General features: G+C 37.8%; 1 protein-coding gene across 7 annotated transcripts in view; it reads right to left on the bottom strand.

Annotated features, from left to right (window-relative positions):
* CDC42SE2 (CDC42 small effector 2) overlaps positions 1-15,122 on the bottom strand; it is a 72,899-nt gene that overhangs the window by 32,318 nt on the left and 25,459 nt on the right. For 6 of the 7 annotated variants that reach the window (XM_069484022.1, XM_069484016.1, XM_069484015.1 and 3 more), the window contains one exon: positions 2,805-3,121. In XM_069484022.1, coding sequence (XP_069340123.1) covers positions 2,805-2,858 — 54 coding nt within the window. In that variant the 5' untranslated portion in view covers positions 2,859-3,121. Of the gene's footprint in view, positions 1-2,804; positions 3,122-4,057; positions 4,091-15,122 lie in introns of those variants that run through there. The other variant, XM_069484019.1, reaches the window with a different exon arrangement.

Raw genomic sequence — 15,122 nt, 5'->3', positions numbered from 1 at the left:
GGGACTACACAAAATTCTAAAGATTCAATTCTTACCTAATTACTCTCTAAATTCAATGCAATCACAAAGAAAACACTATAAGGTTTAAAATATGCATTATGAAATATGACAAAGAAACATAAAGAACATACTAAAGATACACGTAACCACAATCTAGCTCAAAAAAATAGGACATTACCCATACAATTAAAAAAGAGCTATGAAGAGTTGCCCTGTGAGACAGGAAAACATATCAAATAACTGCAGCAATTAAAAAAGTAAGGTACTGGCATAGGTGTAAACACATGTACCAACCGAACAGATTTCAGAAATGGACTCTAAAATGAAAATGTAATATATATAATAAAGGTGACATTTCAAATCACTAATAAAAAGATTGGCTATTTAGCATACTGTCTTTAGATAGCTGATTAACATGAAAAAAGTCAGACCACACAAATTAATCAACCTTCCATTCCACATGGATCAAAGAGTTAAATGTAAAAAGCAAAATTAAAAAACCAGTATAAAAATAGGGTAGTAGGCCTTTAAAATATAACAGTGGTGAAGGTATTCTTAAGGAAAACTTCTCTACGATGAAAAACTCCACAAAGTTAAAAAGCTAGCTGATATACTGAGAGAAACACCTATAACAAAAGATAGTATTCTTAACCACAATATAGGTATGGAGCTGCAAAAACAAAGTCAAACAACCCAATTAAAAACTGTAAAGGCAACAAAGAGGTAACTCGATCAAAGAGGAAAGATACAAATTTACACTAAATATATGAAAAAATTTTTAACTTCTCTAGTAATCAGGTAAGTACAAATTCAAGTAACATGTATATAAATTATGACCATCAAGTAAAAAATTAAATATTATATTTCTGTCACAAATACTAAAGCCTTTTTAATACAAATGATTTCAATTTAAGCATGAAATATCTGAGATCATACTGTTAAGTGCAAGTGACAGAATATGTAGTGTACAAAAACATTTACTTAAAAACAATGAAACCTATATAAATATGTATGTATACATTCACTGAGAGATGCCAATCTCCAAAAGAAATTTCCCCTGGGGATCAGAGAGCCAGGGGAAAGGGGCAAAAAGCATCACTTTATAAATTTTGTCTGTCTACACTATGTGAATTTTTTTTTTTTTTTTTTTTTTGAGACAGAGTCTCACTCTGTTGCCCAGGCTAGAGTGAGTGCCGTGGCGTCAGTCTAGCTCACAGCAACCTCAAACTCCCGGGCTTAAGCGATCCTACTGCCTCAGCCTCCCGAGTAGCTGGGACTACAGGCATGCGCCACCATGCCCGGCTAATTTTTTGTATATATATATTTTAGTTGTCCATATAATTTCTTTCTATTTTTTTTAGTAGAGACGGGGTCTCACTCTTGCTCAGGCTGGTCTCGAACTCCTGACCTTTAGCGATCCACCCGCCTCGGCCTCCCAGAGTGCTAGGATTACAGGCGTGAGCCACCGCGCCCGGCCACTATGTGAATTTTTGTAATAAAAATTAATTTGTATGCATTCAATTACATTTTTAAAATTTAATCCTTATTCTTCCTTTTATGTTGTTACAAATGTAAATAAAATAGAAAATACAAATTTATTTGTTCAGCCAGCCAGCCAATCAGCTGGCATATATACCTACATTCTCCAAAGTATTACATTTGATCCTGAAGATACAAAGTAAATATGGTCAGGACCCCTACAGAATTCAAAATGTGGTGGAGAGGCCGGGCGCGGTGGCTCACGCCTGTAATCCTAGCACTCTGGGAGGCCGAGGTGGGCGGATCGTTTGAGCTCAGGAGTTCGAGACCAGCCTGAGCAAGAGCGAGACCCCATCTCTACTAAAAATAGAAAGAAATTATATGGACAGCTAAAAATATATATAAAAAAAAAAATTAGCCGGGCATGGTGGTGCATGCCTGTAGTCCCAGCTACTCGGGAGGCTGAGGCAGGAGGATGGCTTGAGCCCAGGAGTTTGAGGTTGCTGTGAGCGAGGCTGACGCCACGACACTCTAGCCTGGGCAACAGAGTGAGACTCTGTCTCAAAAAAAAAAAAAATTAAATAAATAAATTAAAATGTGGTGGAGAGACTGTAGAACAGCTACTTATCGTACAATAATAGAAAAATGAACTAAAGAGCTATAGGAATACAGATGAGGAATTATCTAAGGCTGGGGAAGATTCTATACAGGTGACGTTTGGTTTAGGCATCTTAAAAGATGAACAAGAATGTGCAGATTGGGGGACAGGAGTCTGGTCTAGATACCAACGTGTGCGTGGTTAGGAAGGACAAGGGACAAAGTGGGGCATGCACCAAAGACGTCAGTCAAGACCACTTACAACATACATGACTTTGCGCAAGAAAGTGAACCTGCTTCACTTGGGGAAAGGCCCGCAGGAGGTGCTGTGTGGAAAATGAGACAGCAAGTTCAGAACGGGAGGGCAGCCCGGCCGCCTCACCCCACTCACTGATTTCGAGAGCTGACTTGGCTATTTTACCTCAGTTATCATCTCCTTTCTCGCTCACAGCGGCTCTAGAAGCTGTCTGTCTGGCAGAACACCGCCTTCTCAGTCAGGTACAATGAATGGTCTAGCACAGTTCCTGACACACTGTTTACTCAAAAAAAACATTAACTTCTTTTAAAAACAACAACAACAACAGATGTTTGGAGTTCCACTGAACTGTTCTGTGCGACCCTCCCTAGAACTGCCCTGCGATTACTGGGGGGTCCCCACTCCCAGCATGAGAGCCAGCGGCATGTTTCGTGAGCGCCCGACCCCACGCGTGCACAGACTCCATACTCACAGGCTGAGGCTGTTCTGCGATACAGCAGTTGAAGCACAACCAGAACTCACTCATGCTTACAGTCCACGGTGTACACGAGCACCAGTGAAGGTTCCAAATCTCAACTCAGGAAGTTCCACAAAACACGCTCCAGTGATGCAAAATGATAATATTATTTCACTGTGTCTTTTGTTCCTGGAAGCCAAGTATCTTATATAGTCAACTGAATAAAGAAAAAGATTGTTTCCTTTCTTTGCTTCTGGTTCTACAGACTCATTTTTGAACCACCAGGAAGGTATAAAAATTGTTGTCTTGACCCAGAGCCTATACCAGGTAATCTAGGAGAAAAAGAAAAAGTAGAAGAAAATAAGTTAATTTTCCTTATTCTTGAAAGCTTTTACTTCTTAAATCTATGATAAAATTAAAATTAAGAATAAATATTACCCAAAAAAGTAAACACTGAAAAAAAAAAATCAAGATTTTTAACGGACACTCATTCAACGAATTAATTTTTGAGCACCTTTTGAGTGTCAACTGCCAGGGATATAGCAGTCAAAGTACACAGAAATTCTGTTTTCATGGAGCATCTTATTTTATGACCACAAAAGTATGCATTATTTTGATAAGTTGATTTTTTAAAACCACTAATTAGAACATTATGATTACAACATATAAGTTTCTAGTTCCAAGAAGAAATACTCATCATTTTCATATAGGTTTCTTCAGTTGAGTTCTTTATTGTCATAGACAACTCAGTAATTGACAAAGCAATGAATCCTGAGAAGTCAGGTAATCAAGCAGCTACGGCTCATCAAAAACTATAAATAAAATTATCACCTTATCCAGTGAAATTAGAATTGTACACGAAAGATGGATACGGGTTAAGTTAGGCTTCCTTCTCTGAATCGAACCACTAGATTCCTGCCCCCACCATCACCACGGGAATGGGTGCTGGTCAAGATACTTTTTTCCCACCACGGCACGGCAAACCAAGCTGAGTCAATGAGAATCCTTGGTCAGGCAATTTCCTACCTGCAACTGGACAAAGTGTAAACCTACTTTTTCTTCCCAACTGCCAAGTTGTTGACTTTAAGGACTTAAGGACATCCTCAAAGTCAACAGAAGATGGTTCTGAAATAATGCTGACAAGGAGAGACAAAAGAGGAAGTCCAGATGACAGAAATCCCTGGTTCTAGTCATCCCTAAAGAACAGTTCGACCTATATACCTGAGGATCAGCCTGAAGCTATGTTGAAGCAGGTTTATGTCACTTACAGCCTACCACAAGGGCCAAGTGAGATGTCCAACAGACAGCTGGATACACAGGTCTGAAGCCAAGGAGAAGTCTTGGAATCATCAGCAGACTGGGACTGAAGCAATGAATGCTGATCTCTAGGGAAAACAGTATCCTGAGAAGCAAAGAGACCTCTTAAGAAGAGCAGCATTTAAATGATGGGTAGAAACCAGGCATGGTGGCTCACGCCTGTAATCTCAGCACTTTGGGAGGCCGAGGGAGGAGAACTGCTTGAGACCAGGAGTTTGAGACCAGCCTGGGCAGCATAGCAAGACCCTGTCTCCATAAAAAATTTAAAAATTAGCCAGGCGCAGTGGCACATGCCTGTAGTCCCAGCTACTCCGGAGGCTGAGGCTGGAGGACTGCTTAAGCCCAGAAGTTCAAGGATGCCGTGAGCTATGTACTGTACACATAGCTGTACCACTGTACTACAGCCTGGGTGACAGAGCAAGAGACTTTGCCCCTTAAAAAAGGAGGAAAAAAAAAAAAAAGGAAGGAAGGAAGATAGGTAGAGAAAGATAAGTCTACAAGGGAGATTTGGTTGTTATCAGAGGGAGAGAGAGAGAGGGGGAGGTGAAAAACCAGTTAAATGTGGTATCACTAGAGCCTCTTTTGAAGAGGAAGTGGGTAACAGTATTATCTGCCAATGAGATAGGAAAGACTGAGAAAAGCCCATCCGACTGCAGCAAACAGATACTTGGTGGCCTCGGCTGCAGCGGCTTCCGTGAAGGAGCACAGGCACAGGCCAGAACACAGCTGACGAGTGCGTGAAGGGCCAGCAGCGGAGTCAGCAAGTGCAGACAATGTTTGCAAGAAGAAAGGACAGAAAGTTTAGTGAGTAGGCTGGTAGGCAGAACGAGGAGCTATGCCTGAAATGAAAAGATCAAAGATCAAAGATGTATTAATTTGAATATTCAAAACACTGTTAACATTTTTGTCCCAAGTGGTTAAATATAAATCACTTATTTATAAATTTTTGAAAAAGACCTCATACATTTATAAGCTTTGCCAACTATACATAACAACCATATTACAGGATCACAGAACCATGAAGATTAAATGAGATTAAATTCCTCCCTTTTGCTTTCTCCAAAGCCATGACTGTAAACCTGGTAAGGCAGAAACGGTAGTTATTTTTATTTTATATAGATCAAGATCTTTAGTGAAAACAAATGCACGTGTGCTTAATGTCACAAATCTAGGTAGTAATGAGGCATAATCTGGGAGCCTGATTCTACAGAGTCCAGGGGACAGGTGTTCTAACGTGTCTTAGGAAAACGACATGTTAATATTTAAGCATATGTTCAAGGAATATCAGAATGAAGAAAAAATTACATCCTTGCCATAATTAAAATTCAGAACCTGGAATGCTTCTTTTAAGCAGGGATGAACACTTATTTCACCCAAACTCTAACCCAAGGACGTGGCAGTCTCTTTGTCCACTGAGTTGGGTAAACACTGCGAAGTTTTGTAAGCTCAAAAGAACATTATGTTTCACTTATTTCCTCCATTCAATCTTAGCAAGAATGTAAGAGGAAAGGGTTAAATTCACAATATAATGAGCATTATTTCAGTGTTGCTATTTAAGTTTAACTTCACCCTAGATCACAGACGTTGGCCATTAAAAAAGTCACTGTGAAATAGGAAATCTCTTTTTAACCAATTCTATGAAAACAAATAGGCCTTTGTTTGAAACTGAAAATTTCTAATGCCCATCATTGTTGTAGCATATACAGATGTGATGAAGCTACTCTGATGTTTTCAAATCTACTGTTTGCTTTATTCCATCAATATCACATTTTTCTATTTACATAAAAAGCTAGGCAATTTTCTTTTTATTTATAAATTACCTTTGCCAGAAACAACCTTCAAATACTCATTTTACACTAGAAGGTGGTGTATATTCTTTTTTCCTCCTTTTTAACAAAGTGCTCCTTCTGTTTAGTCCTTAAAATAAGTAAATGGCTTCCCACTTTACAATACATACTAAATACTTCACAATCTGCATTTCCCCAAACTCAAATTTTCTTCCCATTAAAGTAAAGCTATTTATTTTGTGATCTTTAAAAAATGTACATTTTCCCACCTCCATGCACTATTCTGAGAGTGAAATTCACAATACTTCCTCTTTCACTCTGTCTAGTTCAAGAATGACTGTTTAAAGCACAGTAATCTTGCCTCCATGTATTTCCACCTACACAACAGATCTCCCTGAAATGTATTTTCAAACCAGGGGTATGTGTGCAACGCCACGGGTTTTTATTTGTTAAGTAAATATATTCATCTTATTAATAAAACCTTTTAAATATGCCTTAGAATGTGTTACCAAAACATTTTCTATCCTCTTTTCTAAACAAACTTCCCTTTTTAGGATTTTTCCCCAAAAGTATAGATACTTAGAACACATTTATATATAAACACCTTCAGAGAAGTACTGAATTCTTCACAAAAACTTTCAACACTACCGTAACCATAATAATAGTTACTTTCACTTCTTGAGCCGAAAGTTACTTTAAACATGACCATTTTAAAAACCTTATACTTTCTGAAATCTTTAGATAACAAAAGGAGTGTCACTCTGGGATAATATCAACATCTAAACTTGGCTTTAACACGGCTCAGCACATTCCACACGTAACTAAGGGGTCAGACTGGTCTACAGCACAAGACAGTATTTCACCAACTCAGATTCATAAGACGTAAGATTTTACAAATGGAAGAGACCTCTGAAGATGACATCATGGAACTTGCTCACTAAATAGCCTGAGGTGAATTATCCAAGGCCCCTTAGCAAGTGACTGACAGGGCCTCCCTGAATTAAAAGCTCAGTCTCTTGACTTCCTCGACTGGCACGAGAGAAAAGTGTAGTAGTATCCTCTGGTCAAAATACTAGCCAACATCAGTCCTCCCCCCACCCCCCAATTTCCCTTACCTAAATCAAATGCTAGAGACATAAGTTTTCTCCCTGTGTGAACAGTTTTGCTGCAAAAGTGCTTTTTAGGTCAACTTCCAAACAAAAACGTAGTTAAGCCTTGATTTGAAAAGCTGGACAGTAAGTTCAGGTACTGAGCATGCTAAGTTTGTAAGAAACTGAATCAAAAGTTCAGAATTCAGACTCTAAAAGCTCTGTGGCAGTTACAGGACTTTGCTAATTTTTAGAAATGTTAGCTTAGGCAAGTGACAAGCTCCACCATCCTCAGATTTCTCAGTTATATAACAGAATGCTGGCTGAGCGCGGTGGCTCACGCCTGTCACCCCAGCACTCTGGGAGGCCGAGGCGGGAGGATCGCTCGAGGTCAGGAGTTCGAGACCAGCCTGATCAAGAGCGAGACCCCGTCTCTACTAAAAATAGAAAGAAATTATCTGGACAACTAAAAATATATATAGAAAAAATTGGCTGGGCACGGTGGCGCATGCCTGTAGTCCCATCTACGCCAGAGGCTGAGGCAGGAGGATCACTTAAGCCCAGGAGTTTGAGGTTGCTGTGAGCTAGGTTGACGCCACACCACTCTAGCCTGGGCAACAGAGTGAGACTCTGTCTCAAAAAAAAAAAAAAGAAAGAAAAAGAAAGAAATAATGAGGGTAACTTTCCCAGAATTAAAGATAAAAGAAGTCAATATTATAAGGGCTCAAAGAGCCAAATAACAGAGTAAACTATTCCTAGAAAATTTAAGATTACCAAAGAAAAAATTCAAAAAGACTGAAAGAAAAGAATAGACCAACGCCAAAGCAAAAGAATAACATTAATATTATGTATCACAGTAAGTAACAATGGATACACGATGGAGTAACCCAAATTCACAATCCATACTTCTTGAGGCAAGGGTTTTATTCAGAATTTAAAATTGCTATAGCTTGAATGTATCCTCCAAAAAGCATGTGTTGGAAACTCAATATCCAATGCAACAGTGGGACTAAGGATCAGCCCTCACGGACCGATTCATGCTGGCCCTGCCTGAGAGTGCGTCCATCAGGAAGGGTCCATTGCAAAGGGGCGAGTTCCCCGACTGCCGCCCTTTCTCTCTCCCTGCTGCCCCAGCGAGATACCAGCCTCTCGCTCTTGGACTTCCTATCCTCCAGAACTGTGAGCCAATAAACTTCTGATTCATTATAAACTACCCAGTCTGTGGTGTTCTGTTACAGACAGACAAAACAGACTAAGACAAGAATTTTTCAGATTTTACAACAGTAATATGGTATATATCATATATTATGTAGCATCCAGAGCAGTGTCTAAGGCACTAACCCATAATTGAACTCATTAATATTTTGAAGCAAAATCTGTAAACACTCACACTAAATGAGCTGAATAAAAGCCATAAATACCCTCATGTCAGTTAAGGTTGGGTTCTTCTGTCAAATGAGCCATAAACAGCCTCATGTCAGCTTGTTGGGTTTTGTTGCCAAATGAGTTACAAGAAGTCCTTTGGTTTTCAGATTTTTTTTGATTTTGGAATTCCAGGTAAGGGATTGTTACCTCTATTTTCAAAGTCTTGAATTAAAAGAACTTTACATTTAGAATTTTCCATCCAGACAAAATATCATTCCAATATGTTAGGCAAAAATATTCCCAAGAACACAAAGCCTCAGAATGTCATAAAAAGCCCACTAAGCACAATCTTGGAGGAATATTGAAAAGAAAAAGAAAAAGGGAGAGACAAAGTAAAAGTAGTCAAATGCCTTGATATCGAAAAACTCTGACCTAAAATACTAGCAATACATTCATTGGGGACGGAGTCAGGACACACACCCAGAGAACATAAGAGTGCGCTAGAGTATTTGTCATATGTGGGGGAAGAAAAAGCTACTTTAAGTGTAACCAATATGCAGAAATAAGCAAGAATGGGTCTAAAGGACAACCAGCATAAGAACAATAATAGAAAAGAAAACTCAACCTATCCAATGAAAGGCAGGAAACGGGGAAAGGGCCAAAAGTAAGCCCAATTAGAGTAATTACAACAGGGGCCGACGCAGGAGGATCATTTCAGGCCAAGAGTTCACGACCAGCTTGAGCTAGAAGAAGACCCCATCTCTACAAAAAAATAGAAAAATTAGCTGGGCATGGTGGCATGAATCTATAGTCCCAGCTACTCCAGAGGCTGAGGCAGGAGGACCACTTGAGCCCAGGAGTTTGAGGTTGCTGTGAGCTATGATCTGATCGTGCCACTGCGCTCTAGCCTGGGAGACAGAGCAAGACCCTGTCCCAAAAAAAAAAATTACAATAATGTAAATGAGTTGAACTTTACGGTGGGTTAAAAAATGATAAAGCAATATAGTCCCTACAAGAGACACATTTAAGACAGGATACATCAGATGAGTATGAACCAAAAGAAAGCTACGGTAGCAATCATAATAAAATTTAAGGCAAAAAATATCATAAAGGACAAACTGAGATCTTATATCCTGATATAACAAAAATGTATCATCATCATGAACACATCCTAGCCAACAAGAAAGCTTCAATATACGTCAGGAATAAATACCACAAATATGGGCGTCAAAGTTCAAGGGTAGTTGAGAATTTTAACATCAATTGATCAAGAAGAGAACAATGTAAGCAGAGATATTGAAGACCCGAACAAAAAAACTAGAGAATGCCTATTATTTTCATGAGCATACAGCATATATACAGACTGGTCATGTAATAGAAAAAGCATGCCTCAAAACACTTGAGAGGATCAATACCAGACAAACTGTATTCTCTTACAAAAATGGGATAAAATTAGAAAGTAATGACAAAAAGATGGTTTTTAAAATCTCATGTTTGGAAGCCATATACTAGATAATTCAAATTAAAAGGTAAAAACGTAAACATTTTTTAAAATACTTATTAGCACTTAATGGTAATGAAAATTCAAGGCTACCCTCTAACTGGATCAACTTGGCTGACCTGTCATTCCCAAACCAATCACTGCGGCCAAAGGAATGGTAAAAACCAATGGGTTCTTTAAACCACAAGACTAGGATTAGGCTGATTTGCTTAGGCCACAGGAATCCACAGTATAGCAGAAGCAGCAGGGGCAGTGGGAAGAAATCTGGTATCGTATCTGGAAGAGCAAAGAGGAGATACACGGGAGAGTATGGAGGCAACGATGTCTACAGAGCTTTAATTCCAGTTCGGCCACAATTCCCTAAGGTTAATTACTGATCATGTAATTTGGGATGGGATCTCAGTTTTCTTAGGTGAAAAATGAAAACACTAAGAGTCCTTTTAGCTCAAGGAGTTTGCAATTACATCGTGCTGTTTTGTTCAAGCTATAACAGGGTCTGGCACTATTGGTATGTACATACAGAATGAATGAGAAGTTTACCACGTTCAGTGTGAGAGATTCTTAGGACTATTATCTAAAACAACTAATGGATTTCCAATAGATAAATGGGAAAAGGATGCAAAATTTACAATCCACAGAGGAAAAGCTGGTAGGTTTCTTTTAAAATGTTCAAAGTTCCTAATTAAAGAAATTAAAATTAAAAACAAAAAATGCAACTACCATTTCACATCTATTCAATGCATTTTAAAATGTGGTAATCAATAAAGGGAAAGAAGTAGAGAAACTGCCAATTGCATACACACTGTCAGAAATTATTGAAAATGTTTACATTTAATGCATTAGTAACACTTCTGGAAATACAGAAATAATCCTGAGTAATCCAAAAGAAAGCACAATACCTATATGGACAAAAATGTTTTATTGTAGTATTTCCTACTATAATAGGAGGGAAAACCCAGATGCAACATGATTGTATAAAAACCAGGTAATAATGAAATCATGGTTTAATGATAGATTATATAGTCACTGTCATAGTATTAGGAGAATATATTCAATAAATTGTATTATTTAGGGGAATCTATGGAGTCCAATAACCATGCGACATTCATACTAAAATCGCTATGACCATTTAATTTTTAAAGTTATTAAAACCTCAAAGCTTGTTTTTAAAAAATCTGACAAATTTGGTACCCTGTGTTTTGAAAACATCTAGACTTCACCAAGAATGGGCCAATAACCACGACATTTTAGATATAATTTGCAGAGATATTAACTTCCAAGAGTATTTTTATACTAAAAGAGAATATAACATAGCTACTCTTATAGAATGGGCAACTTATGACAGCTTTGGACTTTTTAAATAATAAAATGTGTGGAAAATTTTCAACTCCACTATGCCAAAGAAAGTATTGGTCTTATTTCTACCAAATGCTTTATATTTTATCTGTTTCATTGGCTCAGCTCCACATGAGACCAGGGCCTGCCTTGATTTCTGGAATGCTGCCCCATGCTTCTCTCCTAGGCTTTGTTGCCAGGGTTGCAGCTGCACAACCAATTCTCATTAAAATGTGAGTCATTGAAATGCAGGTCTATGGAAACGGATATAAAGGATTTCATCATCTTCTCACAATGCACAGTGAGGACTGAACTCCCACTCTTCCCAAGCCACACAACTACCTGAACCCTCCTCTACCAACTCACACACCAGATAGAATAAATGCAGCAGTTCAGTCCTAAATATCCAAATAAAAACAGTCATAAAGGAGAACATGGCACAGTAACGAACCTTACAGTCTGGTAAAAGTTATTTCAAAATGACTTCTAATACTCATGATGTAGGCATAGGTTATAGCTGGATACTCATACAGTGATGTGATTTTAGAGATAATACTTCTCAAGAATAAATACCTGCCAGAAAGAATGGGCACTCGGCAATAATAGTTCCAGAATAACAATTTCAGAAACTTCAAGTCAGGAAAACAAATACCGCAAGTAATTTACTCAAAATGCAAAATACTCCATAAGCTATTAATTTTGTTGTAGAACACTCACACCCTAAAATTTTCTTGGAAATGGAGGAGAAAAATTTAAGGACAATTTATATTTCTTTTCCTTTTTTTACTAGGATCTTAGTATTTTCAACTAAAACTAAACAGCTCAAATTCTCTCATGCAAAGTAAAAATGAAAGTCAGTTTTTTATTAAAACATAGTATTTTGAATGTTGGTATGCCATTGGAATTCTTATAACATGTAGAACCTTAGAATTTTAACTATATTGGAGAAAAGAATTAAGGTGAGCAAAACATCTTGGGGTTAAGTACACACAGCTGAGTCTGTTCCCGGGGCAATTCCTTTACAGCTAACTAAATAAAAGAAAAAAATGGGGGGGGGAGGGAGTGAAGGGTATTATCCCTAGACAATCTGATTATACAACATGTACTTTAAATTACAGAAACAAAGCACACAGATAACAGTTCTAAAACGTGACTATTAGTTGCATTTTTTAGGTAATCAAACTAAAATCTTTAAGTGTACTTCATAACTTCATAAAGCTTTTTAAAGTATATGAGAAATACATGATTTTTCTTTTAAGAGACGTGGTCTTCCTCTGGCACCCAGGCTGGAGTGCTACGGTGCCATCATAGCTCACTGAGGAATACATCAAAATGCTTGTTAAAAATATAGATTAGGATCCCCTCATACCCCTTAGGATGGCTACTATCAAAAAAACAAAAAATAAGTGTTGGTGAGGATGTGAAGAAATCGGAAACCCTGTGCACTGTTGGTGAGACTGTAAAATGGTGCAGGTGCCACGGAAAACATGATTACAGGTCCTCGAAAAATTAAAAATAGAAATACCACATGATCCAGCAATCCCATTTCTGGGATATAGTCAAAAGAATTGAAGGCAGGGTCTTGAAGAGATATCTGTACACCCATGATAACACCAGCACTATTCACAATAGCCAACCCAAACGTCCATCGAGGGATAAAGAGATAAACCAAATATGGTACATACACAATGGAGTATAATTCAGCCTTAAAAAGGAATGGAATCCTGCCATATGCTATAACATGAATAAGCCTTGTGGACATCATGTCAAGTGAAATAAGCCAGTCACAAATACCGTATAATTCCACTTATATGAGGTATCTAAAGCAGTCAAGTTCATAGAAACATAAAGTAGGTGGGTAGCAGGAGAAGGTGGTAGGGGGAAAAGGAAAGTTACTGTTTAATGGGTATAGAGTTTTAGTTTTACAAGATAAAAAAGTTTTGGAGATCTGTTTCACAGCAATATAAATATGCTTAACGCTACTAAACCATACACTTAGAAATGATTACCATGATAAACCTCATGTTATGTGGAGTCTTTAAAAATTTACTCTTCAACTACACCAATGTTATGTGGTTTTTACCAGTACTATGGAAAAAATTTTTCCAATGGAGACTGGGGGTGATTTCACCCTTGGAGATTCTGATAAGTTGATAAAGATGAAAATTTGGTGGAATTTTTTTTTGCTTTTACCAACTATCACTTTTCCCCCCCCAGATAGGTCTTATATCACTATGGCACTAAACTCAAGATGCAAGATATTAATTATGAGAACTAAATCTCCTTCCCACCTTACCCCTAGCACCCAGTTCTCCTCTAACAGCCACTAACACTAGCTTCTTCTGTAGCCTTTCACAGGTATTCAGTATATGTAAAAATATTTTTACAAAGTATCATATATCAGTGGCACCCTACTTTTTCACTTCATACTACATCTTGAAAATCAGGCAATAGCAATAACTTTTTAAAAACTACCTCCCCTCAATTTTTAAAGGCTGCATTTTTGTATCAGTATAACTAGTCTCTGACAGATGGAAAGGTAAGTTGTTTCTAATATTTTACTATTATAAAAAATGCTGCAAAGAATAACCTGTATATTCACACATGTGGAAATATGATGAAGTAAACCCAAACCTCAAGGATTTATCTACAGGATAAATACCAAGAAGTGAAAATGATTAATCAAAGGACACATACATTTAAGCTTTGGTAGGCATTTTTAAATTTTGGCAGATATTTCCCAAATCTCCTAAGAGAATGTACCAACCTATACTTCCCCTAACAATGCATCAGAGTACTTGTATTTTCTATCTTTCAAAAAATGTTTTCTTGAAAGGCTTCCCTAATTGCAAATCTAAAAAGGGAAAAAAAATCTGTATTTCTTCCCTGAAGGATCTGATTTTTTTCCTGATGACTACCCAGCTATATATACTGCCAAAAAAAAAAAAAAAATCCTTATCTCCTTTTCACACTGAAATGTGCCTTCATTATATTCTAAATTTCCATATGAATTTGGGACTACTTTTATTCTGTACCACTAATCTAATCATATACCTGAATCATGATGTTTTGACTGCTGTTAACTTTAGAATATACTTTTAATGTCTGGGAGAACTAGTTCCTTTTTAAAAGTTCCTTTTTTAAAGAATTTTTCTGGATAATCTTATTTTTTCCTTACAAAATTTTAGATTCAGCTAATCTAATCCTTAAAAATCCTGCTGGTATTTTTATTGGGATCATGCGATATTTTGATTAAAGAATAACATTTTTCACATATTGAATCATGATGGTGAATCTCTGTATCATCTTTTAGGTTTTAGATGATTCTGCTATAGGGGACCTGCATTTTGAGAAACAGCCCTGCCCGTCCAACTGCAGAACAGTGGTGCCTGACAAGGGGCGAGCGAAGCCACTGCACACAGTGCAGGCCGCGTCTAGCAGCGGCTGCAGCCTAACAGTGCTATGTATCAGCGCAGATTTACCCCTGTTAGGGAGATCAACAGAAGTTCCTCCCAGCGGCAGAAACTGCACTCCAAACCACTTTCTATGTCCCTAGGGTAGAGGACAACTGCAGCTGAAGAGGTTCAGAATTCCATTCTATACAAGAACTTAAAAATCAGTGGTTTATTATAGGTTTAAGACAACCAGAATGACATGAGACCCTGGGTGTGGGGAGGAAAAATTAATGCTATGACTTGAAAAGATCATTCTCCCACCTTCCACTCCTAATTCACTTAAAAGATCAGCATTTCAGTTAAATATACTAAGTTGCATAAAACTAAAACCTATGTGACTAAGTAAGTCTCAGCTGAAAGGAATAGGCTCAAAAAGGCTTTTCTTTTTTTAAGAGACAGGGTCTTGCTCTGTTGCCCAGGCTGGACTGCAGTGGCACAATCATAGCTCACTGCAGTCTCAAACTCCTGGGTTCAAGCAATCCTCT

This window comes from Eulemur rufifrons, chromosome 10 (genome assembly GCF_041146395.1).
Source record: "Eulemur rufifrons isolate Redbay chromosome 10, OSU_ERuf_1, whole genome shotgun sequence".
Taxonomy (NCBI): Eukaryota; Metazoa; Chordata; class Mammalia; order Primates; family Lemuridae; genus Eulemur; species Eulemur rufifrons.
Note: the sequence above shows the minus strand (reverse complement) of the source record. Positions and strands in the feature narration are given on the sequence as shown.